General features: G+C 30.9%; 1 protein-coding gene across 1 annotated transcript; it reads left to right on the forward strand.

The window, feature by feature from the left end:
• The first annotated feature begins 288 nt into the window (after positions 1-288).
• On the forward strand, positions 289-24423 carry LOC124365988 (cytochrome P450 4g15-like). The gene is given in 14 exon segments (XM_046822156.1): positions 289-388; positions 4245-4424; positions 8931-9037; positions 9187-9280; positions 10752-10795; positions 10797-10932; positions 12782-12848; positions 13751-13880; positions 14596-14656; positions 15285-15385; positions 18668-18736; positions 18914-19079; positions 20135-20314; positions 21577-24423. Coding segments are annotated over 13 exon segments (1482 nt in total). The 5' UTR covers positions 289-388; positions 4245-4255; the 3' UTR covers positions 21735-24423.
• Positions 24424-25423: the final 1000 nt, after the last annotated feature.

Here is a 25423-nt window from a genome sequence, read left to right on the forward strand (position 1 = left end):
AGTTTTAGACTCATTTATTGCTTAGCATGAAATTCAGTGATTGCATAACAGTTTTCAATGCTCAAACTATTTATGAAAGTGAGAGTTTTACTATTTTAATATCATTAGAACCTTAAAAACGCATTGTTCGTCTAAAATTGACTATAATGTTCCACTTACCTTCGGCCTTGATTTAATAGAATGCGCAATTCACAATTTACAGTTTTTTTTAATTTAAATGATTATACCCTTAGAAACGATTGCACAAGCACATAAATGAGTGCAGCTATCGCAATGTCAACACAGTTCTTTATATGTAATTATAATAAAGTCATATAAGAATGCAGTGCCAGGTACAAAATCAGTAAGAGGTGCATATCCAAGTCTAAAGAACACAGCAGAGAATTAGGTGAGAGTGTGTCAATGTAATGTATCATCTCGAGTATTAATTTAATAAAATTCCCACTATTAAAACTGTATATAAATAAAAAGTTATCTATATTATTATTAATAAATAGCAGTAATCCGTCGATTTTGGCCAAATTTCGTCCAGAAAACTAGTGGAATTCAGAAGAATATTTCTTTTTAAAAGATATTCTAAACCATAATTTAGGCGAAAATTACTGAAAATACTCAAATATTATGATAGGGTTTTTATTTTAGTTAAAACGTTTTTTGTTGCTCTCAGGTCAGAAAGCAACAGTTCTACCATGTCCCGTGAAATATCATGAATTTCAACCTAATACTTCATGATAAAAAACTTTAGTATCATTCGGCCAGCGTGAATGTATCCTAAAATCAAAGTTTTAGCATCTCAGTTAAGACACTCATGATGTACTTAATATATAAGTTCTTCGTAATTTTAAAACGGAATCTTATTTTGTGTTGGTGACGCGATTAAATATACATACACGTACGGTGGTCTGAGAAGTCTATATCAGTAAAACAAGTGTAATCCTTATCATTGTAATCTATTCAGCCATAAGAAACTTCTGGTGCCATAGCCATATTTGCGTAAAAGAAGGCCTACTTATGTCAAAAATTAACTATGCCGCGTCGTAAAATCTGCAGCAAAAGTTGCAATTAGCATCTTTACACTTACAAGTACATTTTCTTTAAGACTTATATTTTCTATTTTATTATTTGATTGAACCCTGCGCTATTAAGTGAATGTGTGTAGCCTTTATGTAAATAAATAACTAAATATATATATATATTTATATATATCTAAATTTTTATATTTATAAACATATATATTGATATATATATATATTTATAATCATTTATATATATAAATTATATAATATACATAGAGCTGTATATATAACTATGTTGACATAATTTTAAAAGACCTAAAAACTATGTTTATTGAAATCCAAAATGTAAAACGGTTGAAGTTTTATTTATTTAGATTCCATTGGTTACCCGTTCCATAAAATGCTTATGCAATTTAATAACGCTTAAACGCCGATAGACTTATACATTTTAATATGACAATTCATTCTTTGTGAATGCTGAGTTCACCTTCCTCTTACTTGCAGCATCTGAAAACTGTGACAGACTAAAAACGAAATTGAACTTGAAGCAGAAGGCGAGGAATGGGTAGAGAAGCTGCTGCAGAATTCCGCGTTGAAGGATGTTGGGATGCGAGACACAAAACTCATGAGGAGAAATACTGTGGTTAAGGCATCACGATATCATCGATCTAATGTCAGAGTTAAACTCAAGAATAAGGAAAAATGCTTAAACGTATGGTTGGAATCTAACTGAAAGTGAAAATACTAACGGAAAAACCTTAAAAAGAATTTTATATGATTTAGAAATAATGTGAAATAAAATGAGAGGAGGATGAAATAGTTCAAAAAGGGGAAGAAAATCTAGAGATGGTTTGTACGGGAACAGTCTGATAAAAAAAGAGAAACTGTGGATAGAACTTTCAACTCTTTTACAAAAGGTTATATAAACCAAGCGACGTGCTAAAATTACCAAATATCCGGCCATGGTTTAAAACATCGTAACAGAGCCTGCTTTTTGAACTATACTGGATAACATGAATAACATTTATATTCATGGTATTTCAGATAGTTCATCACTTACAGGAGAAATGCAAATTAATGCGAAGAGGAAAAAGTGGAATTAGTCAACCGTAGGAGTGAAGGTAATCGACCCGTATGATGCAGCATGGAGGGGTTTTCCTGTCAGTAGAATCGCCATGAAGGACACAATTCCCTAATTGATAAAGGATTGTTATGAAGTTCTGATACATTGTAGAAGAACTGGTAAAAGCAAAATTATACTTATTTGTTAGTTAGGAACTGATGTCGAAGGGTTTAGGTACGTAAGTGCTACATTTAGAACCGAAAGTGTAATGAAAAGAAGCTTTGTGATAAGTCTCCATTTTTTTTCGGTTATGAAGATGGGAGCACGAGCTTCCACCTAATATCTCAGACATAAAATCTCTCCTTCTCTCCTCTTCCCGTCATACTGCATTTATCTTTCTGTAGATCATATAACAGAGCATTTCTTTTTATGTAAAACAAAAAAAATCTTTTTAATATAACTCACATTTTAAATTAGTTGTTTGTAAATATGTTGAAATTCGCATAGTCTATCGAACAAAAACTATACATATTTGTACGAGATTAAGCCATTATATTACTCATATATAAGAATAAATTATAGGCATAATCTAATTGCAAAAATAACACCTAAATACACTATCTAATGTAAATGAAAGGATATGTATGTATTTATCATAAGGAGGAGAATGTATGTGCCTTTAGATCAAACCTAGAACTCAACGTGCCACGCAGTGTTCCATTATTTGTATTTGAATGGTACATATCAACTTCCGTATTGTGTAAAAAATAGTAATGACCTGTAATATTATCTGAAATCTATTTTATAAATCAGCAGAAACTAAATAAAACTAATTAGTTGATTCCGGATTGAACCCGATGAAAAAGAATTGAATGTTTACATGTACTAGAAACGGATGTATTACATTGTGGGACAACATACGTGCAGTGGACGAAGGAAAAAAGACGGAGGAACCGGTCATTAACATGAATCAACAAACTATTCTCTCCATGTCTACAAGTTTAGGGGACAACCAAGTGCAGGGAGACAGTGACAATATTAGTAGATTCAATCAAATCCAATCCCAATAAAATAGTCAAAGCACTAAATGAAATTTGTACTTCATAAAACCATCGATGAAACATTTCTATCGTTTTTTTTTACTAATGAGGGATACGATATAGGTTAAGTGTATAAATTTTAATATATTACGTACACAGAGCCAAGGGAAAAGGATGATATAGGGAGCAGTGATTAGGAAGCAAGAGCATATACTTCACTCTACCAAGTTAACCCATATTCAAACCTTTGAAAAACTAATGTCAAAGGTTGAGACAGAAGCAGTGAGCGGGTAGATCGCAGTGTAATTAAAACGTTTGTTGTTGGGGAAGTCTACTAATCCTATATCGTATTAAAGTCGGGTCAGTTTCAAAAGAATTTGTATTTGTGTGTATTTACACGTAGTTTTTTCCATGCATTAACAGGAAGTTTGGATTTTTAACTCTACCTCTTATACTTTAATTCGTGCTGAAAGTAAATGATTTCTTTTCTTTAGTGGCTCCGCAGTCTAACTAAGTATTTAGAAATATATGGTAATTTTAACTCAAATACTACATTTTGAAAATCAACAGAAGATTATTTAGCTATTGTTCACAATAATTCTGAGGTTAGAGTATATAAACCTACGATTAACAATAGCTATAATAATTTTAAAAATTGCTTCAATATAAAAAGAATTAATAATTTTGAATTAATTATAAGATTTTTTAAATGTAATAAAATTAACCATTTAGATAAAATATACTAATATCATCATTCTGCCAGAGGATATTCTCATTTGTTACTAATTATTAGTTAGGGAACGTTGAAATTGCAAATCAGCTAAATTTGAATCCTAGGTGGAAGCTTATTTGTATCTCATTGCATATTTGTTGTTAATATTTATTATTATTATTTTATGTTACTTAATAAGTTTAATTTGAATTATGGTTAATTTGTTATTCAGCTAGAAATTGATTACAGAGCCACCGGTGAGTGCTAGGTTGTAATGTATTGGCATTTTTGTTCCTTCAATTGACACGAAGTACTTTAATTAACAAAATTTACTGTTCTTATGCGGAAAAAGAATATAATGTCCTAATGCCTATGATATACTTTTTTTAAACATACTCTTGTACTCATTGCAGGACAAACCAGAATGTATGTACTACTACTGCTACTGTCTTTGGCAAGTATTCTGCTTATTTTGTTTTACCTGCATTTCCGATGGCAATACAGATATATTTTGGCCACAGCCAACAAACTGCCTTGCCCACCCGGATGGCCCCTCATTGGCAACGCTCTTTTTCTCCTAGGGGATATTACTCGTAAGTATTAATTTTATAAATAACTTAATTAATCCCCTAATTAATACGAAGAATGTCTAATAAGACCAAAAAAAATTGCCCTCGCGTAGGGTAACTATTCAAGTATTTCAGATTCTTTATTAAAGTGTGATAGGATAAGATGGTCCATTATAGGTCACATCATATTGAGTACTACAAAAGTTGTCAAAGGAACACTGTCCAAGACAGAGTCATCAACAAAAATAAAGGAAATTAAGATAATAATTCATTGAACTATATGAAGAATTGGCGTTCGAGAACTTTCAAAACATTTTAAAAAGTGAATAAATGTTAAGACTAAATTATAAAGAATAATTATTGAACTACTAAAATTGTGTGCTATTAAAGAACAAATATTTGGATTATTATCTACAAAACCAGTAGATACTCGCGGCTTCTTCTGCCAGTTCTTAGGCTTTGCATGTGAATGAGCACTTCTGGTTCGAGTGAACAATATTTCCGATTCCAAGGCTGGGGTTTACTGGGGTTAGTGTACAAAATTAATATATGTAAATTTAAATTTTCTCAGTTTCAATGGATATTCTGGGCAGTTAGTTTGCTATAGTAAATTAAATGATTTTTACAAGAATGTAAAACAAACTTTATTTTTATCTAGTATACAATCATTTTCAAATTACAGTTTTATGACATTAAATTAAAAAAAGGATAAAAAAATTTTTCTACAGGCCTGCTCCTATTCATTTAAGGGGAGTCAGACTCCCATAAGAACGCAATTTTAACTATATGTTGCATAACTAGAAAAACTATTTAAGATAGCTTTACTGCTTTTGGTTTTATTTTGAAGATCATGTTTTTTTCTAGTGCCCTAGGAGAGGTTTTTAGTTTTTTTCTTTTAATAAATAAAATTATGAATTTTTAAAATTTTTTGTAATAAAAAAATTTAAAATGTTAATATATAAATATTTTTAAAATCAAATTAGGATAACTATATCCCAAAACCCTCTCTTAAGGTACGAGTATTTTAGCCAAGAAATGTGTGTTAAAAATTTCATTAAGATATCTCAATCGGTGTAGGTTTTATGCAACATACAGTTTTTAAAAAAATTTAAGTTTCGGTAAACAGCAAAAAACAAAAAAATATATGTAATAAATACATTTTCTTACTTTTAATAATGTCCAGCACAGTAAGTAGGATTGTCTGGATCATCTTCTGCCTCATACAAGTCCTCTAACTTCCTTTTGGCAACATTTCTTGACTGTCTTATGTTTTTCCATATCGGAAACGGCTTTTTCAGCTTTGAGAACACGGTCGAAATCGAGACGTCTATGCAGTTTGAAGTAAATTCCTTCCAATTTGTAGGCCTAAGTGCTCCATTAATTTTACTTTAGCTAAGTGTCCACTGTTGAATGTCAAAACAGCTTCAAATACACCAAATTTCAGGGTTTCAATATTTACAAATGTTCTTTTAGGTATTTTACCTCCAGATAACATTGTTTCAAAGATTCATTGGGGTTTTTGGATTTACCTCTGAGACATTTTTGAAACAATTCTGGCTTGGCAAGATCCCTGAATATAGGTTTGGATCTCTTGAAGTATCACCTCAGGCAAATGGAAGTGCTTGGTGTGGTCATAGGTATCATTTTCACGGGTTGCTTTTTACAAACTTGCACCAAGTGTCATCGGTTTTTAGGGCAGAGTTCGTGACTAGGAGTTTCATTGCTGGACAAAAGATGAAAAATAAGTTACCCATACATCTTGCGCTTCATGGCAGGTTGTTAATGTTCCTGCGAACAAGCCTAACCATAAAAATATTTGTATTTTTTTGTATAGCAGTATCTGTCAGTCTGTTTTTGCCAGAAAGTGGTTTTCCATCGGAAAATAGCGTTTTTCTTCGACCTTTCTTTTAGTTTCCGCAACCTTGTTCCCATTCTTTTTTTTGGACATGACCACACACTCTAATTGACTAATTTTAGTAAGTGGGGGCCATAGGGTTGGCTTTCAGAAACAGCTTTGAATGCATTTGTGTCCCCGTCGCCAAGATATTCTGTGTACTTTACAATCATACAAAGACACAGAACACGCAAAAATATCAATCGCTCCTTTCACCTCCATCCCTCCGCTAGTGCCTAAATAGTTCGCAGTACACGAATCAATATGTATATTTTTTGGGTCCTTTCTGGGCATTGGCAATACTTAGACATTACTTCAATGTCTAACACTTTTTCCTGTATCAACTACAGTTACAGAAACTATTCTATTTAGGGAAGTATGGCCCCGTTTCTGCCAGGATCCGTCTAACTGCCACACATAAATGTCTGTCATTAGGCTCCTCACACTCAGCAACTGCCTTATCTACAGCCAATGTCCATAGACTCTTTACAAAATAATTCAATGTGATGGCTAATAAACATTTCATATTTTTCTATACTTAGTTGGTGGAGAAGGGATATTCAAGATGCCGCATAAACTCTAAGCGGAAGTATATCCTTTTTCGATTACCCTCATGCCATAGGCTAACCTAATATTTAGATAAAAAAAGTTTTTGGGTAGTTTCAGGCCTAACTTGGTGTTTGTTTCCTGTCTACAAATATCTTTACAATTGGTAAAAGTTTTATTGTTATCACAATTACTACATGCAATGCTGATTTCAATTTCTAGGCCTACAATGGATTTTCTTGTAATGTTTAGAACTCCTTTGCATATATTACAGGCTGCTATATCCTTCAATGTATTGTTAAGAACACTCTGATCAAATGACATCATACTGCATATTTTCAGTTTTACTATCATAGTAGTCAAAGTTGGATTGTAACTTTACCTTAGAGCTAGAGAAGTTGTTATAGGTTTATCTACAGCTTCTGGAGTGTGGGGTAGGCCTAGGTTTATTTGTTTTTTCATTTGAGCAGTAGTCTTCTTCCTATAAACACTGTATCTTCCTTGTTTCTTTTTGTTTCCCGATAATGGCTAAACCAAATCTGTACTAACGCTACTACAGTAACACTAAAAATATTTACACTATTATGTTGCACGTAACTATTAAAACAAAACTTTATAAACAAAGCAATCACAAAGAACACAGCAGATTGAAGCAGAAGCTACAGGACACTGACAGTGAATACAACTGTCAAGCAGAATAGCCAACTACATAAAACTAAATCAGCTGATAAAATGTATCAGTGTTACTGTATAAAGTGAGTCTGACTATAGTAGCGGGGCTGGATCGAATTTTTTGGTGTGCAAGATTATTTTAAATATTTTTTTTTTTATTTATTTAGAATTTTCTGTACCATATGTGTTATATATCGTTTTCAGAAAGAGGAGATTTCCAAAGAAAAATAAAGTTTTTATAAACTAAAAATCACACACAAAAAATTTTCTTCGGTCAGACTGCCCTTAACGTATTTCGTAAAATAATACATTAGATAGAGCTTACAAATTAGACAGTTAATATAAAATCTCTTAATACCAGCTTGGAGGGTCTATCCATAAGATGATAAATTTTGTAAGAAAAATAGATAGCTAAATAAGTAGAATTTAAATATTAAATTTGTATTATATTTATACAGGACAATATAAAATAAAATCGTGCAATAATTTCAGTAACATATTGCTAATTAATTTTTAAGTTAGGAGTACATGCAGAGTACTGCGTAACACCATCCGCTTAGTGTGCTCTCTTAGATGGTTAACACATTTTTACGAGACAGAACCACGAGGAAAAAATAGTGTCTCATTCCTCCAGCTGACAAAGAAATAGTCACAACCAACTGAGTAGTAGGTTTTAATGACTCTGGGTTAAATTTCATAGTGGACATGCCACAATAAAATGTTTTCTTGTACTTGTAGAAATGAAGTTCAAGCAAAATTTTGTTTACACAAAACATGTAATCAATATTTATTGACTCGTAATTCGTTAAAGTTTTATCATTGCCTTAGATTTCATAAAAGTGTTTAAATGATAAAGGTTCTGATGAATTCAGAAGGGTTTTACAACGCAACAGTGCGATGAAATAGAATGTTTAAAACAAATTTTAATGTTGGATTTTGACTTCATTTTTATTTTTGTAATTTGTAGTAAAATATAAATTAGAAAGTACCTATATGACTGTACTCACGTTGTTAAAATGTTTATATATTGTGATATTTTCTTGTTGCCGTCAAGGTTACCATTAAAAATAATGTGAGCGTAAGATCAGCCAAATTCATTGGTGTAGGATGGACCATTATGGAACAAAGTTATTACTATACATCAGTGATACAACATCCAAAACTTCAACCCTATAGTTCGTTTTCTGAGTTATCGTTCGGGTTGACAGAGAGAGACAGACATGAGTTAAATTTTTACAGTCCCTTGAGCTGTAGGCTTTGCTAACGCTCAGCTTGTTATATATTTGAAGAATTTCAAAAAAGAATTTAAGATGGTATGGGATAATATGTCATATTGCAGTACTTAAAATCGCGTTATCATAATTTATCTATTTATACGTGTGATACTATATTTGTAATACTAATTTATACTATTTTAGGTACAACTAAAGCTCTGTTCAGTTCTTTCACAGAGAGTAAAAAGCATTTCTGCCTTTGGCTTGGACCTGTACCAATATTTGTGATATCTGACCCATCCGATGTACAGGTAAAATTTTATTATTATATAATAATTTTTTGTATTACCGGATGTTTAGTTACGTATTTGAAATATTTCTCAAATTAGAATTGAAAAAAAAAAAACATTATAGAGCATTATTCATTTAGTATAGAAAAATATTTCTACTTATTTTTTAGATTATCCTGAATAGTAGTAGCATACTAGAAAAGGACGAGACGGCTTACAAATTTCTGAAGATCTTTGGAAAAAATGGTTTAATAACTGCACCTGGTAAGACATAATTTAAAACTTTATTAATAAGTAAAGGTCACAGAGAAACAAACATTTTTAATGTAGTAAATTTAGTTTTTACGGTAAATGTTTTGCATTATTTAAATAATACTAAAACTGTTTCAATTATTCCACATAGATGTAATGCTTTTATGAGTTTAACTTTTTATCGATGACTTTTCAATGATTTTTGGGACTAAACTAGGATTTTTAATTCTTACTATATATACATTAGAGTTTAGATTTCCGATTGAGAAAGAAATTATTGGATGGTAACTTTGATGCCATATACACAAATGGCTTCAGTCTTTGAATTATTTCCTAATTGCCTTTTTATTCATGTGTACCTCCAATTCTTTTCTCGACAGAGAACGTTCTGTATCTACCCTATCAAATATCTCTTCTCTCTCAGCATCTTGAATTTATTAATGGTTACTTTTTTATAACTTCATCTAACTACCTAAATATTGCAACTTGTCTCTAATTTTATTATTATATTTCTGTATCTAATATTGCTTAGATCCACATCTACACTAATTTGAAAGTCGTTCTGCTAATTGTGCAATACGTCTCTTAAATGCCATTTTCTACTACTTCTGAGCCTTCTAAATTCCTTTTCTCTCAAGGCTACTTCTTTTCTGTAGATATTTACCTCAGACAAATTTTCTGGTCTTAACTAAACCGCTTCCCTAAAATGTGGAATTTTCTTCATTATTCTATTTCTTCTTCCTCTTTTACTATATGAAGTCAGCTTCGCCCTAAAATTCCTATGTACAGCAAATGTAGATTCAGTTTAGGTTTCAACACTTTTTTCTACTTTACATCAAGAATAAACGTGTATTTTCCTTTCCTTTTGTGTCGCCCTCTCATTTTCTTTTATTAAAATGCAACTAACGACGAAATAAATATAGCATTTTTTATGAACCCATAAAACAAATTGTGGACCATCCTTATCTTTAGCAATGACAGTCTTTTCTTGCAATAATCTAAATTGCCTTTGTTTTCTCAATTATGTTAACGGCTCTTATACCTTGAAAACAAATTTCTTTCTAGCGTTAGTCTTCCGTTTGCTGTCTTCAAGAGAAGTGAATTTTTATCCACACGCTGAATAACTTTCCTAGAGTGGTAGCCGTAGAAACCCCATGAACGATACATTACAGAGCAGTACTTGATCCATATACCGACCCTTGTGGATATCCTCTTTTTAGTAGTATTTAAGTTTCTTTCTTCTACACGTTTCTTAAAGCAATTTCTAATTAGTGTTTAAGAGTTCCTTGTCTTATTAAAAAAGGGCTGCTATTCACGATGAGCTGTAAGCAGTTTGTGCCACCAAGCCAATAATACGTTATGACTTATGTAATATATTCTCCCTCATTTTGTAAATGCACACACATATTTAAACATAATTAATTATCATTACAGATTTTCAAAAGATAAAACCGTCATTTTGAGTGTGTTGTGATATTTTCAGTTTCAATTTGGAAGAAGACTCGGCGTTTGATCAATCCAGTTTTTCACCCCACAAACCATTGAGAACTTCCTGCCAGTATTTAATGACGTGAGCAGAGAATTGATCCAAGGGATTGACGTCGAAGGCGAGATATTTGACCCTTCTGATTTGCTCTCTAATGCGGCGCTAGACGCTATATCAAGTATGTATCTTTGATAGTAATCAAGTAAATAGATTTACTAGATAGTATATATATATATATATATATATATATATATACTATCTATATATGGTATCCCCAGTATTAAATATCAAAATTACAAAGAATATACATAATATGATTTTGAACATGAACTACTGGTAAAAACTATAATGCATTCTTCACAAGACTGTTCCCGGGGCATGTCATTATGGGTTCGGTGTTGCCGGCCTCAAAATCAAACTGCTTTTGAGGTTTTCTAACTATAATTATACGTTAGGCTGCCGTGAAAAGAATTTTTTGCACAAAACTTTATACTGCTTGCAGTTTATTTTTTTTATTGAAGTTTCTATTATAATAGAATAGTAATATAATTTTCTAATTTAGTTTACAATCATTTTGGAAGGTTATATTTGATTATATTATAGCCCAAAGATACAAATTGTTAGCCAATAATTTAGTCATTTTCTATTTATAGAAAACGATAATAAGTTTTAAATATTATGTCCTATTACTTTATTTCGTTAATTATTGTTCGAGTGGCCCAGCCTATAAACTAATCTCACAATACCTATGATCTTTTAGACTGTTAAGTTGCCTACTCTATATGACCTGTAATATATGTGCACACGTTATATTTTTATATATAGGTGTACCAGCAATCTCTTAGACTAGAAGATAATTACAAAGGCCAATAACAGCTGCTTTATGATCAAAATAGGTTTTCCAGCCTGAGTATATATTTATTTATTTACTTGTTTGGGGGGGGGGTGCCTATGGCCGAGCGGTCTAAGTCGTTGGACCTAGCGCAGGTTCAAATCCTGTCTGTGACCGTTGCACTTTCTATCAGTACCATTGACCTCGTACTGTATCGACTCTCCACATTATTATGTTTTATAAGATACTCGCACAGGCCAGTGGCCTAAAAAAAAAAAAAAAACACACACAAATTGTAAATAAAAGTTAATGAAAGTTATTTGACAGGTATTTGGTCTTCTGATCATATGTTAGTTTGGTTACGTCAACGCATCTGTGACAGATACGTCCAAATACAAAATAATTAAATAGTTAAAAGTGAACTCTGTGGTGTAATGGTAGCACATTCACCCGGCAAGTGAGGGATCAGGGTTCGAGTCCTGGCAGAGCAAGTACTTATTGCGATTCAATTTTTATTTAAATTAAATAAGTCTATTGCCTTTTATACAAATTATATATATCTATATATAAAGCTTTGTGAAAAACGTTAAATCTAAATCCCACTTAATGATAAAAATAACAAGCGGACAGACAGACCTAGAGACAGAAATGATAATATTCCAAAGAGTGATAGGCTCGACTAAGTCTCACCTAATCATTAAGTGTCTGTTTCAGAGTCATGAATAAATTAATAAAATCTTTATAGGTGGCTGCATTTGTCAGGCAATGAAATGATTTTAAGTGGCCCTAATATATATATATATATATATATATATATATATATATATATATATTTAAAGTTAGTTATCCTTCCCCTAATATCATTAGTGTCTAGTTAATTTAAAATTTCTCATTTAAATCGATTACAAACACTTGTTATTTTGGTATGTGTTTTGTTAGTAAATGTTCAGGTTTACGATTTCGTCAGCCTGTTAATGAGATATTTGTTATTACGTAACTTCTTAAGTATATTTTGTAATGTAATTACATACCAATTATTAAGACTCCTGCTTTATAAATATTATCCTCGATTGAGCTGTGGTAACAGGAGAATAATTAGTGATTAACAATATATTTAATTGGTTATAATTAAAGCATGCTACATAATTTTATTAAGACTGCATTATTATGTTAAACTATATTTAATAATTTCCAGGAACTATTCTTACCAAAAGACCTATGGACAAATCAATTATGGAAATTGTTAGGACAGGAATGCATACGTAAGTAATAATATAAAAAGTTGCCTTTTAATTCTAGTTGAAATGATTAGCTATAGTTACACTGTAGTAGTGTAATTTTACCTATCTCTATATTTACTTTGGTATATCATGGAAAAACTGGCAGAATACAGAAATTGCCCAACCTTAAAGGTATTAACGTCCGAAAAGTATTCTTATTACGTAACATTTGAACGATGGAATTTCATCAGTAATTTGATAAAGTGTAAAATGGAGTGAAACTGTATTGATAGAAAAAACTCGAGGCAGATATATTTTATTTATAGGACATATTAAATAAGATCTCTTTATACCTGACGCTATAATTAAAGAGAAGAATCCAAATATTAGGCTGCTATAAAAAATTATTTATTTGAATCTTCGCCAATAACGTAACAAAATTTCTATCAGATTTACTGTCTTTCTAACGAACCTGTTTTATTGTTATAATGTAATAATTATGTTATTTATTTGTAGAGGATATCATAGACAGCTTAAGAGCTGTCTATACTTGCTTGCTTCTTATCAGTGGTTATCAAAGTTATCACCATTATTATCGGTATTTCTGTGTATAGCTATCTCCAGTTGTTTGAAGTTAATTTTACTTGATTGAAGGATTGTGAAGGAGACAGGATTTTTCTGATGTTTTCCATCATTCAGTGAAACAAAAAAATCAGTAACATTACGTTTCGAGATCAGATTGCAGATATAGTGTTACTGATTTTTTTTACTGATGATAAATGACCGGGAAAATCCTGTTCCTCATATCTCCAGTTTTTAGGTTTTTACTAGTTAAACTAGTAATTATATTTACAAAGTATAATTTTGTAGTTTAGGTGTAAATACTTTGTGCAATTTCAAAATCGTATAAATTATAATGTTGAAAATTCTTCTGTTTTTAACAGTATTGGGATTATGACACATGAAAGTACTTACAAGCCATGGCTACGCATAGAATGGATCTCCAAGCTACTAGGAACCAAAGTTAATTACACACAACAGCTATATTTGGAAGTGACAGAGTATTTTGATAAGGTACGAAGTAGTCATATTGTCATTATAGTAGTCCGCACCAAAATAGTCCGTTGACAGTCGAGGCGGTGTTGCCATATATCTGCTGACTACCATTTGTTTCCGATATGATATTTCCATGATTGCATGCAGTCTCATTTACGAAATGTTAGTAAAGAAAATTGATTAAGCACGTATAGTAGTTTACGATAACAGATATATGTTATATTTATTACAACAACTGTTGAAACGTATTAGTGATTTCCCACACATGCAAAACTGGCACTAGTGATGAGAGCAGGGTGTAGTAGGGGATTCAGATGCATGAACACCTATCGGACTAATTTCGAGTGGTCTGCTCTAGTGGTGAAGCAACGATCACTTACAGCGTGATAAATCGAATCAAATAAAATTTGTTAGGTAGACCCTAATAATAATTTATATTTTAAGTTAGTGGCGTATAGGTCAATATACTTATTGCTTGTAATGATACATCACCTAATGTTTATGCAATAAAATGTTATAATAAGCAATATTGTAACAAAATCAAATAAGTGCTATCTATGGTAGGCTATGCTTGGCTTATTTAGTGAATATATTTGAACACCTTTTTTTCCATCGCCAGTAAAATTTAATAGTCCATTTACTATGTAATTCATTTAGTCTTTAACTTAAGGATTTACTCAACATTCTGAAATTCTCTGATGATCGTTATTTACATCTTAATGAATTTTCACAGGTCTGGAAGGAAGAACTCTGTCGTGAAGAATATTACCAAAGACAAACTTTTGGAATTAAGGGTAACAAAATATAACAAATAGTTTTAGTTACAGGAAAACTAACATTTATCAATATAAACATTATTTTTTCGATGTCTAATAAAGAGTATTCCGTTTGTTCTTAATTAATTGTGATCACAATAAACCGCAATCTTATTATTGCATGTTTGTGATTGATACTCTACAACTTACGTTTCAGTATTGCGGTGATGTAGGTTTGTCATATAGCAAAAAATGTTAATTTAGTACGTTAAGATACGGTTATCACTCTACTATTTTCTTGATAGTGTCAATACCATATCCATTACAACTACCGTACGATTTACTTAATTAAAAATATACTATTTTTACTATAATTTTTTTGAAAGCTCTAGAGCTATTCATACATTCAGGTTCAAATAGTTAACAGTAACCAACATGAGAACATCTTTAACTACTTTTTAACTATTTCTGATATGTTTTATATATATATATATATATATATATATATATATATATATATATAGGCCTTAAATATATTTTTATGTACTTTTTTCGGTAATGACACATCAAATTTTCAGTTTAAATTAGTCAGCCACGTTTATGTGATAAAGAATACTTTCTTTATTTTGAGTTTGAAGACATTTAGTGATTATCTTTCTTTTTAAAGAATCCAATTACAAAACTCTTCTGGATGTATCCATGGATAATCCGTCTGTCGCTGGCGATGAGTATGACTGGAGGGATGAACGGCATACCATGCTAGCTGCAGTAAGTAATCTGGATGATGTCAGCTGCAATAATGTGTTTATAATGATCTATGTAAAGAATATACATTCTTAGGATGTATGTAGGATATATATGCTCAAGAACACGGGGTCTAGGTTCAATGTCAATGTCTCAGCTTCGGTGATGCATATAGCATGATGTTTGCAGTGCTCCTGTATTGTGCACTCGCATAGTTGTGATTTACTATACAACTATGGACCTTGGGTCAGTGTTTTGTTTCTTTCCGAAAGTTGGATTTATAAAGTAATACAAATTGAGACACAAACTGATATATTAGTTTAGTGAAAAAAATTTAATCTGCTAAAGGAACAGAACGGAGCGCGTAGAGTAAATTGTGGAAATCCATTTGTCTGAGAGTGTAAATATATAGATAATGTGGATTCACTTAAAGTTTGCTTTGCTCCCAATTTAATAAAGAGGAGCTTTGATTAGCTTGTCTCTTCCAAGACAAGATTCCTTTGACTCGTAGATTGCCTTTGAAAAATGGTCGACTGATAGCGTGGGCAGTCTGCAGATTCACACGAACTTACAAATATTGACACTGCCTGTAGCGGGCTTGTGTTATCGCACAATATACATGACCTTAGGAGAAGAGAAAACTAAGTTTGATAAGAATTATTACTTATTTACCTTCCAACTAACTGGGTGAGACACTAACATTGATAATATGGTTAGAATAAATATGTAACATCTGCTCGTATACCGACCGACTGAGTACAATGTCACATCTTTTCCTCAGGTATTTTTCTTTGATAATGCCAAGGGCAGCATGCAACGACGCACGGCACTATAAAACTGCTTCATTGTAACTGTCAGTGCAAGGCCGACAAAGGGAATATTTTCAGTCCCAGATGATTTACCAGGCCAGCATAATACACACACACACACACACACACACACACATATATATATATATATATATATATATATATATATATATATATAGTATTATTTTATTTTTTGTAATATATATATATATATATATATACACACAAATAAAACTAATTTTAGATTTAAAAAAATGATTTTAAATGGAAGGAACAGCAATGGGAATCAAAATGAAACCCTCATATAAGAATTGTTTTTGGGACTTTTGGAACAAAATGTTTTTAAATTCTCCAAATTTAAAATCGTTAGTTTGGTTCCGATTTATAAGCAAAACTTTTATTTCTGGAACATGGCATGGATAGCTTAAAAGATTTTATCTATCAATTACATTCCTGTTTAGTTTTAAAGTTCACTTTCAATACTTCCAAAAATTTTGTTACTTTTTTAGATTTCGATGTGTTTTTGGACCAGGGCCAGCTAAAAACGAAAATCCTTGAAAAAGATTTGAATTTGTATTCAATGCAATATTTACACTCTATCTGGTTCCATTAAAGAATCTATTCCTAAAAGTCAAACTGTTCCAGTAAAAAGACTTTGCTCTAATAGGCTACATAATATATATGTATGTGTATGATTACGATTATGTATATGGATACATAATAATATGTATATATATATATATATATATATATATATATATATATATTATGATTGTTACACCTAAAATTATAAAAAAAATGTTTTTAAAAATAGAGGATATCCTCAAATAGTTGTCAATTATAACATGCAAAAAGTAAAAAATCTGTAATCCTAGGACCTGCAAAAAACATAGATGATTTATTACCACATACTTTCCAGGACTTTACAACATTACATGTAAAATAAAACAGCACGCGATATTCTACAAGCTTCACCTGTAACAAGAAGAGAATAAGAAAAAAACTTCAAAATTTGAAAAACATATTAGTAAGACCTGAACTACCTTCTGATGACCTAACCCAAAATGTAAACAAAACCTTTTGCTTTAAACCCTGTTCTAATCCTCGCTGAAAAACATGTTTTTAATAATAAACTTAAAACAATCTATTGTAGCACAAGAAAAAGATATTATCCGATAATTGCTAAAATGATTGGTTAATGCAGCAATGTCTTTTACCAATAAAGGATTCGATAAATGTTTTTCTTTAAAAAGTATTAATACACTTCGGAATCCGCATAAACGTAAAATTAATTGCTTAGAATTAGCTCATCAGAGAGTCCTACACACAATACATCCAGATGGTGTACATTTATGTTGTGGATAGCTGTAGATATAAAATTATCCTTACGATAATTATTTGTTTTATTTTATTTCACAATGGTTCAAAATTGATTTATTAAATTAAAATTCCTTATATAATACAAATAGATTTACTCTTTGTAACTAATTAAAATTACATTTATTTGCGTATATAGTATTTCTTTTGTTTATTATTTCTTGTTAGTATGTTTACTTGCATCCTTATATCTCTAGAAAATATCGTATAGTAGACGAAATATAGAGAATTTGTATGTTTAATTGTTTTTATTGATGATACATAACGCACTTGGAATATTTAGTATGAATTCTACGATATGGCCTATTGGTAAACATGAACTTCTTATACAATATTTTTTTCTATTTCTGCAACTTTACTCTTATTCTTGATCTTTTTTCAACTTTTTTCAACATTCCTTCATACACATAAAACATAATGAACTTAATGAATGATATATATTAGGAATTAATGTATTACCCGTTACCTTCGACTTTACAATAAATATCCTGCAACACATCTGGAACAGGAAAGGAGTATTCTTTGAGAATTGCGTACGAGACACACCTGTGATAGATTGTCACCACTGGAAGATATTAATATCTTTTTAAACATTTACTTATATTTAAGATTTAAAACCGGTATTTTGCGGGCCTGAAGTAGGAGAGTCCAACAAATGTTACAAATACAACCAAATTCAAACTTTTTAGGACAGTGTAAAGAAAAATACATTCGAATACAGAGACTGTTATAAAACACTTATAGTATAATAATATGGAGTTCTACAATTATTTAAAAGCGGAAATATGCATGTTTCGTGTACATAATCTAGTGTTTATAGTTAATAGAGATAGGGGCTAAGCCTAATTTAGATTTTCTCTCATCCCGCTGTTTTAGTTATAAATACGATGCTTATTCATTTAAATTATATTTCCATGTCCATATTTTGGGTACTAATTTTTATTTTACCTTACGTTGGTTGAGTTCATCCATATAGTTTAGAAATGGGATATTTTCGTTCAAGTTATTATTTATACCACGCTATAGGTTAATAAAAATATATTTACTATATTCTTGAATCTTGTTACAAAAGATATGTTAATCGTGATTGTTGATACAATTAAAGTATTTATTTTTCCAGGGATCGGAAACAGTCGTCTCAGCTCTTTCATTTTTGTCACTCACTCTTGCAAACCACCCAGATGTGCAAGTAAGAATAAAGTACTTCACAAATACGTAACCACTAATCTTTCCTATGTTTTATTATAGTCACACCTTTATTATAAATTCGTATAAAAACACATAATTTTGATGCAAGTTACGATGTGTGTTTTGACAATTTTATGATGATTTTTGCTACAGATTATTAAGATTTTCTATTATGCAGGAAAAAATATACAGAGAGATCCTGCAGAAAGTTGAGGACCCAAGTAATGTCACTCTCTCTGACCTGAGATCTTTGACATACATGGAACAAACTCTCATGGAATGTATGAGGCTATATCCAAGTGTTCCAGCCATTTTAAGGAAAGTTGCTAGGAACACGAAACTATGTGAGTTGAGGAATATATTCAAATTTATTATCATTGTTTATTTTTAACAATATTATTATAAAAAATAAGAAACATATCTACATTAATAAGTAAAAGTGTAACAATGACCTCTTTTAGATCGACATTCATCAGTTCATTGAATTTATACATATTTTTTTGACATTTATAAATAAACTTCAAAGATTCGGAACAAGATGACCTAGTAAATAAAAATATAATACAAAAGAGTTTCTTTATATCCATTGGAAAAGAATAACTCCCATATAGCTTATTTAGTGTTATTTTCTCGGCTTTATTTATTTTTCTATAAAGATCTATCATGCCAGAGTTGGAATGTAAGAGTCTGTATGTGTAGCTTTCCTTCATTGAATCCAAAACATCTAAGTCCGTTTGTTCCGTTTCTCTGCGAAGGTTTCTATAAATTATTAGGCCTACAATGGTTCTTTCGTTTATATCCTAAAACGTATATTTGCGACGACACACAGTGAAACTCATTAGATTTGTTACAACGTAATATAAAACGAGGTATTATTTTGCATAATAAATCTGCAAAATTCTGCATAATGATTATAAAGCAAACGTAACTATGAATATGGTAAACCGTTGCAATGGAATATCAAAGGCCGTGACACGCCCTAACCAAATCGTTATCAAACAGGCGGATATATACTAGGGTATACTGTTCTTTCATCGTTTTACTCCAAAATCAAGAAGGGTTTTACAGGAACCCTAGGATAGTTTTTTTTTATATTCTACGCCTGAAGGTCCAAAATTTTTATAGATGATTTTCACGCTGATTTTAATATTGGTGAGATTCGCCAATGGAGTTTTTTAAATTTTCTTAAGTACCAATGTAAATTACACAATGTCATCGTGTACAGTGCAACGGTCTGTAGTAACTGTGAAATTGCCTATTTAATACAAAACTTAGTTAGTATGTTAAAAACAGCCTTTCTATTGTAATATATTTATACTTTTGTATTGTCCACTACTTTATTTTCATGTTCTTTTATTCTGGTACTGTAACTGTTCTAACTGTATTATTTACACTGAAGCTAGGTTTACGCTGCCAGCAAATAGTCGTGTGCTGATTCCTTTCTACGCCATGGGCCGAGATGAGGAGCAGTTTCCTGAACCTGAAAGATTTCTGCCAGACCGTTTCTCGCCAGACGCTTTATCAGGAAGACATCCGTATGCTTTCCTCCCGTTTAGTGGTGGACCACGAAATTGCATAGGTATTGTCATATGTATGAATCTGAGAAAACTATTTCCCATTACCTAAGAAAATATAAGGTAAACTCAGATGAAAATTATTTTGGACGATTAAATGTTTTGCTTACGCGAATGAAAAAAATGTAATGAGATAAAAATTAGGAATGTAATCTCGAAGGATTTTCTAAAAATCAATATTAAGTTTAATATGCAAACTAAATACCAAGAGATGTAATATTTTCTATTATATTTGTGTTGAATAATGTTTCTGTACTTAAAGGCTAAGAGAAAAACAAATTAAAAATAATATTGACACGTATGGCCACTGCAATACGATTTGGAATTTAAGATTTATTATTATCTAATAATGATTATCATTTGAAGAACTCCTATAAAACTGTGTCCAAAATGTACTATAATAGAGAACTATATATTTTAGCTAATAACTTTAGTACACAAACACACACACATGTATATATAAAATAAACGTTTCATAAAATAAAAGGTTGTAAATAAAAGGTTAGTTGCAAATTATTAATAAGTAAGTATTTTGTTCTAAGATTGTATTTTCACATAGTGAATAAAATAGCATTGCTAGTGTGTAACTATGTTAATTCTTAAACATAAAGACGACGAATTCATTTTAGTTTTATTTATTGTGTTATAAATTTATGACATAATTTGCTAATTACAAAAAAGTCAGTGAAAACACATCGGTTAGTAGAAAACACAACGCCGCCTACCGCATCAGAATACGACGATCCAGTCGGATATGGCAGCGCATAATGTACTTCACAATGTGCACCTAAAACAACCCGCCATTTCTGATTGTATAAACCTTTTGAGATGCGGTTGGCGGCATTGAACTCTACTAAGTGAGCTCTTTCAAATGGGGTATCACTCGACCCATGCTTTAATTTAAGATTTCCATGTTTTCCTCTGTGGGCCGTCCCCCCATGGTTGGCATGTCATGGTAATATCAAGGAAAAATAGTTTACATAGCCATATGACACTGTGCAAAGTGTATAGATGTTATCTTCTATGGTTTGTAAAATATTAAGCCGTACCCAGACTTTTCAAACACCTTGTATATATATATATATATATATATATATATATATATATATATATATATATATATATACAGGGTGATTCAAAACTAAACGGCAATCTCTCGGGAGCTTTCTCTAACATTTTCAATAACATTTTTTGTGTGTGTGTGTGTGTGTTTTATAGTACTGCATGGTTTTTTATATTTATATTTAATTTTAAATGTATTTCACAGGAAAAATATACGCCATGTTCCTCATGAAGACAATCATGGTGCATTTGCTTACAAATTACAAACTGCACAGCAATGTACGTATGTGTGACGTAGAACTTGCCATCAGGATTGTCCTAACAACTAATACGAAGCTCCTCATACGATTTGAAAAGCGATAATTTCTTTTTAAATTAAGATATTTTTAAGTCTAGCCTTTCTTATTATTATTTCACCATTCATAAATTTAAGGTGTAATGTACTAGTAAACAACTTAAGTAAGTATATGAGAAATTTCAATTCGGGTAATCATTGAGGAGTGGTATATATGTATAGTAAATTACCTTTGACAATGTGTTTTTGGAGCGACCCCACCCTCAAGGGAGTGACCAATCAAGCCAATCTTCCTAAATGTTTTTTTCCCCATCCTCAGAACGTGTATCACCAGTTTCATTAAACTTTTACTGACGATTCATACTGCAAGGGGCAGGCCAGAGTAACCAGTAACGGGTATACCCCCAGGGAAAAATTTTCATACCCCATTACCCTAAAGCCCGGTCTCCGTTTTCCCGTCCGTGACTACAAGGATGAACAGGGGCTCGCCCGTGACAACGAAGAGTCCGACCTCTGCGTCATATCACACTTCCTGATCAACTACCGAAGTGGCTGGCTCCATTGGAAGAACTAATTCAAACAGCTTACCGTCTGGAGAGGTTCCAGGATTCCTGCAGTTGGAGACTACCAAGATCATGCTTGACAGTACCGCTCAAACCTCAGTCTACCTCTTTTAGGAAGACGAAGATAGAAAAAATAGTAAGGAGTGGGAGTGAAAGAGATAAATAGAAGTTGATAGATGAGAGATATACATACTGAGTATAATGTTATGATATTTTTACGTTTTTTCACACTTAAATGAACGGTATACGTGACATTTGCCATTAAACCTCAGAAAAGCTTCTTACTATTATACAAGGTATTGTGACTTACTCCCAAATTGTCTATAGTAGAACAAAAAAGACGTAAGAAATATTAGTTTTATATCATAATGTAAGTTTAATGGTTATTAAATATTGTTATATTAGTATTGAATGTCACAAGTTTTGTGAAACAAAAAGAAACTTTAAAACTATTAATAAATATAAGATTTAGGAGATTTGCCATCATTATATGTTACTAAAGGTATAACATAATGTTTCGAGCATTGAAATACATCTTCTTCGTCAGCGTTAAACTATACTTAGATTAATTAAAATAAATTCTTTGTTTAAAGTTTGATTTTTAACGATGGTTTGACGTTTAAAGTATAACAGGATCTTAGAGATTTTCCTTCTTGATTTACATTGAAAAACGTATAATCCATCGTCAATAACAATCTTTAAACATTGAATAAATGCTTGTGTTTGTAAAGTTCTAGAATAAAATTATAAAAAAGATCTGTTTTGTGAAAGAAGCATAAGATGAAAGCGTAATGAAGAAAATCACAATTATTCTTGATATGAATGAAGAAAAATCTATTTGAATGAAACTGTTAGATGTTTTCTCCTTCTAGTGTAACTGTATACACATAATAATAATTTTGCTAAATAAGGTATTTATTACATTCGACTATTAATATTTACTTTAATAATTGTAATTAGTTTATTTAAAAGTCATATATTAAAGCAAATATTATTTAATCTTAGTTTTGTCAAATTTCAAAAGTATTTCGCATGAGTAGCCACATAACAATATAGATAGAAGAAGAATTTTTCTAGTACAACTAGTTCAGTTAAATGTATAAAATTTCATGATTATAGCTCAATTAATTCCTTAGGTGTCACAATTGTTATAGGCTTAGCTACCGCTCATCCAAATCTCCTCGAAGTAAATGCACCATATATAAACTAAAGGACTGCATGTATAGAAGACTCACAACGACATATTGAAAAACCTGATATTATCTAACAAAAGCCTTACATAATAACCCAAAATTTTAAATTGTTAAATACTCTTATTATATCACCAAATGTATGTACCTGTATGTATTTATAACAATGCATGACGGACCACATTGGTCTGTTAAGATATGGGTTTAACCTGTAGTTATCTATAATTCAGACTGAGCTACAAAATCAATATAAAGATTTTCGCTAACGCTGAACCAAATTCCATTAAGTGACATGTATCACATTCACATAAATATAAGCTTTATAAAAACTTCATTCAAAATTTACTGTCTACATGTCACTTCGTTCTCTAGGTTTTTTGTTAAATTTAATTCATAGTATCGCAAGCATAAAACCTAATTAGTTATCAGTTGATTTGTAATAAAAAAATTCTTATCATATTACATTGATTTTCATCGACTACTATGGAATAATAGTAAACTAATCTATCAATATCATAATAAAAAGTATATAGAACATTAAAGACACTCATTATCGGTTGAAGAGATTTAATCAAATATTTGGTTTCTTGCATATAATAATTTTTAATGGTACACAAACAAACACACTTACGTGTGTGTGTGTATGTGTTTGTGTGTGTATACATGTGAGTTTAACCAGTTTAAAGCTCTTCTGAAGTACCTACTGGTTTCAAATGCATTTGATTCTGTTCAATAGTTCGTGGCTGGGCGCTGCTCGGAGAGTTAAAATTTAAATATAACCATCAATATTTAGAACCCTGAGTCTCATTTTGAATGATTGTAGTAGTGAATGAGTAAGAATGTTATGTCTGTATGTTTATTGTAAGAACGAATATGTATATTTAGGAATTTTATATTAAACTGACCATTGAATCCAATGCGTGATAGATGTAATGCAATAAAATCGATTATTATTATAATTAGTAGTGTGCATATTTAAAATGATTACAAAAAAATAAGGGTTTTGAGTGTTTATTTTATATGGCGACCAAATAATGCATTTTCCATCCATAGAAATAGGCTGAGATATTCTTTACAGGAAGCAGCTGGATTCTCAAAGCTCCCTTGACATGGAACTGATTGCGAATACATCGAGTGAAAACATGAATAATGTGTTTCTGATATCCGCAGTCTACTGAAGCGAGATAGATACAGACCTTGCAGCGAAATACGAAACTTTATTTTTACCTCGAGATCAGCTTTTATGTTATGTTCCATTTTGCATTATTATTTACAAATTTATAGCTTGTAGTAATACAATATTGTAAATTATTATCTACAGATGGTTAGTATTACTTTACTTAAAAAATACAGTAACTAATAGAAAACAAATCGAAAATCACAATGCTTCATTTTGACAAGTACTAATGTGACGGTGCGATTACATAATAATAATAGTTTCTCTGAATTCAGTTATTATCTTCTAGTGTCTGTGTCGTTTTATGGGTATTTTATCCTTCAAATTAAATTTAAAAACCATAACATACTAAAATTTTTAAATATCTTTCTTTCTCAATTCCAAAGCTAAAGAATGTACCTTACGTATATAGCTTATTCAAATAGTAACCTTTCAGGTTATTCTTTTGATGCTATTAATCTAAATATTTTTAATTACTCTCTCAAACAACTCACAAATTATCTGAAACAAATGAACTAAATATCAACATTTACCTAATAAACCGTTAAAGATATTTTGCCCCTGAGTACCACGATGATTAAAGTATTATACCATGACAACTGACGCTCACATTATTAATGAGGGGTATACATTAAAAAACAGCGTTAAGAAAATGTGTTTTTTTTATTAAATACAACTGTTCTTGGTACATTATGTTTGATTGGTAATAATAGATTGTATCCCTTACAACAAATTTAACTTTAACTTTGACATCCTTATTGTGTCCAACATGTTTCTTCGTTACATAAACAATTTATAGGCTTTAGATTTTCTTAGCCAATAAGTAA

Source organism: Homalodisca vitripennis, chromosome 7 (assembly GCF_021130785.1).
Source record: "Homalodisca vitripennis isolate AUS2020 chromosome 7, UT_GWSS_2.1, whole genome shotgun sequence".
NCBI classification, from domain to species: domain Eukaryota; kingdom Metazoa; phylum Arthropoda; class Insecta; order Hemiptera; family Cicadellidae; genus Homalodisca; species Homalodisca vitripennis.